This window comes from Austrofundulus limnaeus, unplaced genomic scaffold, assembly GCF_001266775.1.
Source record: "Austrofundulus limnaeus strain Quisiro unplaced genomic scaffold, Austrofundulus_limnaeus-1.0 Scaffold127, whole genome shotgun sequence".
In the NCBI taxonomy this organism is placed as follows: domain Eukaryota; kingdom Metazoa; phylum Chordata; class Actinopteri; order Cyprinodontiformes; family Rivulidae; genus Austrofundulus; species Austrofundulus limnaeus.
The window spans coordinates 750787-754408 of NW_013952529.1; the positions used below are offsets into that span (position 1 = coordinate 750787).

The following is a 3622-nucleotide window of genomic DNA, read 5'->3' on the forward strand; positions in this document are numbered from 1 at the left end:
TATATATATATAGTGTGTGTAAACAAACACACACGTGATTAGATCACTGTAGTAGTTATCATATGTATCCTGTTGCTTTAATCGTTGATGTTATGCAGGATGTTAGGCTGTTTTATTCCAGTCGTTAGCACTCTGAGCTAACACATGCTAGCAGAAGCTAACTCAGCTGATCTGTCAACAAGCGGTCACATGCGCCCATTATCGGACAGCTGTTTATCCAACAAACTGACCTGAAGCCCGGAACACTCGGTTTGCAAACACGGCTCTGTCACTTCCGCCCGTCATTGTCTTTTAATAATTTATATTAGATGTTTTTAAACAGTTTTAATCAGATGCGGAAGTGTGCAGCAGCACTCAGCGTCTGAATAAATATTTGTCACAAACTGACTCCGTTTTGCAGGACTTTTTTATTAAAGGTTTAAAGTCGTTCATTGATCATTTATTTTTCTTTATCTCAGCAGAAAAAACTAAAATAAATAAATAAAAGAAACGGCTCCAGGAAGTTGCTCAATCCAAGGCAGAACCTGGTGGGTCAAATGTCCGATAAGGAGATTACTCAGTCCATTTATTGATATTTATAATGTTTAAAAAGTGGTTTATGGTTCTGTAATAAAGTTTTTAACTGATATGATCGTTGTAAACACAAAATTATCGTGAAACTAACAAGAAAAAGCAGCAGAGACGAAGCCCTGTCCGATATTTGAAACACCAACTCGATTAAAACGTCATTTAAAAAAAATCCTCAAAGTTTCTGAAAGCTCCGGCACCGAGACGCGTTTCTGACCGAACCGAAACGTTTAGGCTGGGTTGACCGGTCTACAGGTCCAAACTCACCGTGTGGGACTGCAGGTTCTGGCTGGCTTCGATCACCGCCGTCAGCGGCACCGTGTCGTCCAGCAGCAGCCTGCCGGGGACCGGCGGCTTCTCCAGGAACGACATCCCCGGAGGACCGACGCTGGAGACCCGTCAGGCCGTCACCGACACCGAGGAGTAACCGGGAGGGACTGGAACCAGACAGAACCTCAGACAGAACCGAGAAGGACTAGCTAAGGCGTTAGCCTGGAACCTGGAAACGCTGATTTATCAATAATCAGGTGTGAGGAAGTCACGTGACGGGAGGACCGCGCCCCCTGCTGGTCCGGAGGCGGAAGTGAGGGGAAATAAAAAACATTTCAGACTGAATTGTTTAGTTTTCTTCAAAAATTTGTGAAACGTCTTTAAGTGAACTTTATTTAAATATTGAAACGCACAAATCTTACACCACCCCCCCCCCAAAAAAATTTTTTTTTAAACTATAAACTAAAAGTGAATCGTCTCGGTTTATGTCAGGCGCAGGAAGTGGGGGTACGTTTACCTTTTGATATATATTATCATTGTAATATGTATCAATGTTTTTAACCCCCCCAGATTTGAGAGAGGCGCATTTGTCCGGAGCAGAAAAATATTTTGGAAAATTTTAACTCGCGTGATTTTATTTTAAAGGCGTCATTTCACTGCCTTTAATTTAACTCGTTTTATTCTTAAATAATTCAAATGAGGTTTCCAATTTAGTGCTGCCACAACTAATCAATTATTAAAATAATCTGACTAATTTAATAATCAATTAATCGTTTTCATTTTTGTTCTTTACTTAGTTTTTGTCTCCAAACTGCTTTGACACCTTCCACTGCCACGTCTGCCTTTCTGTCCTTGACACACATGCACAGTAGTGGTAACTGGGGTAGGCCGTGGACGTCACAAGACATTATACAGACAGGCTCTGGTATCATGGCTACCTGACAACAGAGCTCAAAGTGTGGCATCATTTTAAGAAAATGAAAGAGAAACCTGTGTAATATCTGCAGAGCAGAACTTACCTTCCACAGCTATTATTTTTAGTTAGCATATGGCTGAAATCTAACGATGGTTATATAATAGCAGCTGTATTCTGGCACGATAAGCTGTATGTTTTATTTTCAATTAACGTTTGATCTGATCAGTCGACTAATCGAAAAAATAATCGGTGATTAATCGATTATAAAAATAATTGTAGCATCCCTAGTTTCCATCAGTTTCTTATCAATAACACCCAAAAACTTTACCTCAGTGACTCTGTTTATCTCTACACCACCAACTCTACATGGAATGTTAACAGTTCTTTGTCTCTTTGTAAATTATCATATTAGTTTTATCCAAGTTTAATGATAATTTTTGTTTAGTTTAAACCAGTCTTGTATTTTCAAATTCTGTTCACATTTTCTCTGACATTTGTTGTCTTTACTCAAACAAAAAAATGTTGAATTATCTGCAAATAAAACACATTTAAATAATCCTGACACATTGAGCAAGTCATTTACACATGAGATGAACAATTTTGGTCCAAGTATAGAACCCTGAGGAACTCCACATTATTCTTATGTTCCTGTTATTCCATATATACAGTATGAGATGAGTCAGAGTTAGAATATAGTTTCAATAAACAAAGATAGTTTTCTTCCCCTTTGATGTCACTTCCTGTTTCACCTTAGCTGAACCGTTATGTGACATGGAAAAAATCCTAAAATCTTTTCTTGAACTTCTTGTATTTGAAGGATATACACGTCACAGGCACTTCAAATCTTTAATTATACAGGACATTTCAAGTTTGAACTGATGTTTTATTTTTGTAAAACGACACGATTCAATTTCTTTATTTAAAATTTGAACACATTGAACAATAAAGTGATCTTCTGTATGACCGTTATGCTCTCTTTTCAATATAATCAAATAAATCCTATCAGATTTAAACCTAAATAAATGTTCTGATGACATCATCTTTGCCTTCAGCCCTGCTGCTCGGCGGGCATCATCACCATCACCTCCCCCTCCATCACCACCTTGTCCTTCACGGAGCACGTCACGGCGATGAAGGCGAACGACATCTTGATTTTCTGCACCTCCGCCTCGGCCAGCACCTCCTCCCCGACGAACAGCGGCGCCGGGAAGCGGATCTCCTGGTGCATGAGGACGCAGCCGGGCCCGGGCATCTCGGTGCCGAGCACGGCCGAGATCAGCCCGTTGATGAGGACGCCGTGCACGACGGGCGCATTGAAGGAGTTGGCATGGGCGTAGACCGGGTCCAAGTGGAGGGGGTTGGTGTCGCCCGTCAGGGCGGCGAACAGCTCCAGGTCCTGGGAGGAGAAGGCTCTGCTGAGGGAGGCCCGCTGGCCCACGTGGAGCAGCCGCCTGAGGGGCGGAGCTGCTGCGAGGGAGGAGGGGCGGGGCTTGTTGAGGAACCTCCTCCAAACGAAACTCATGGCTTCAGTCCAGCTGCAGATCCCGACTGTTTCCTGTCAGCGCCAGGAGGTACGGAGACACCTGAAAGCAACACGAGAGCACGGTTTAAAAATAAAAACTTTCTTCGATTTTCTCTCATTTTCAGTCAACAGAAGCATTTAAACTTTGAATCCTGTCAAGACATTTAAAAACTTTAAAACACTATATTTTTGTAGAATATAGTAGGGATGTCCTGATCAGATTACTCAGTATCGGTGGCAGATATGGCCATTTTTAAAAATCGGGTAGAATCGAATTTACCATAGTCATGTGTAGGGGTCACCTCGAGTGAAGAAACAAGATTTACTGCCTCGAAGCAGGCCTCGGA

The 3622-nt window shown here is 41.9% G+C and overlaps 3 protein-coding genes across 6 annotated transcripts in view; all 3 read right to left on the reverse strand.

Annotated features, from left to right (window-relative positions):
- pxk (PX domain containing serine/threonine kinase) overlaps window positions 1-971 on the reverse strand; it is a gene marked incomplete at both ends in the record, with an annotated part of 16848 nt that extends 15877 nt beyond the window's left edge. The window contains 1 exon segment of the mRNA XM_014015327.1: window positions 835-971. Coding sequence (XP_013870781.1) covers window positions 835-939 — 105 coding nt within the window.
- LOC106522354 (tripartite motif-containing protein 35) overlaps window positions 1-3622 on the reverse strand; it is a gene marked incomplete at its 3' end in the record, with an annotated part of 221193 nt that overhangs the window by 177273 nt on the left and 40298 nt on the right.
- Window positions 2586-3622, reverse strand: part of rpp14 (ribonuclease P/MRP 14 subunit) — a 6462-nt gene continuing 5425 nt past the window's right edge. For 3 of the 4 annotated variants that reach the window (XM_014015338.1, XM_014015336.1, XM_014015337.1), the window contains exon 6: window positions 3183-3336. In XM_014015338.1, the coding sequence (XP_013870792.1) occupies window positions 3280-3336 (57 nt within the window). In that variant the 3' untranslated portion in view covers window positions 3183-3279. Of the gene's footprint in view, window positions 3337-3622 lie in introns of all 4 variants that reach the window. The other variant, XM_014015335.1, reaches the window with a different exon arrangement.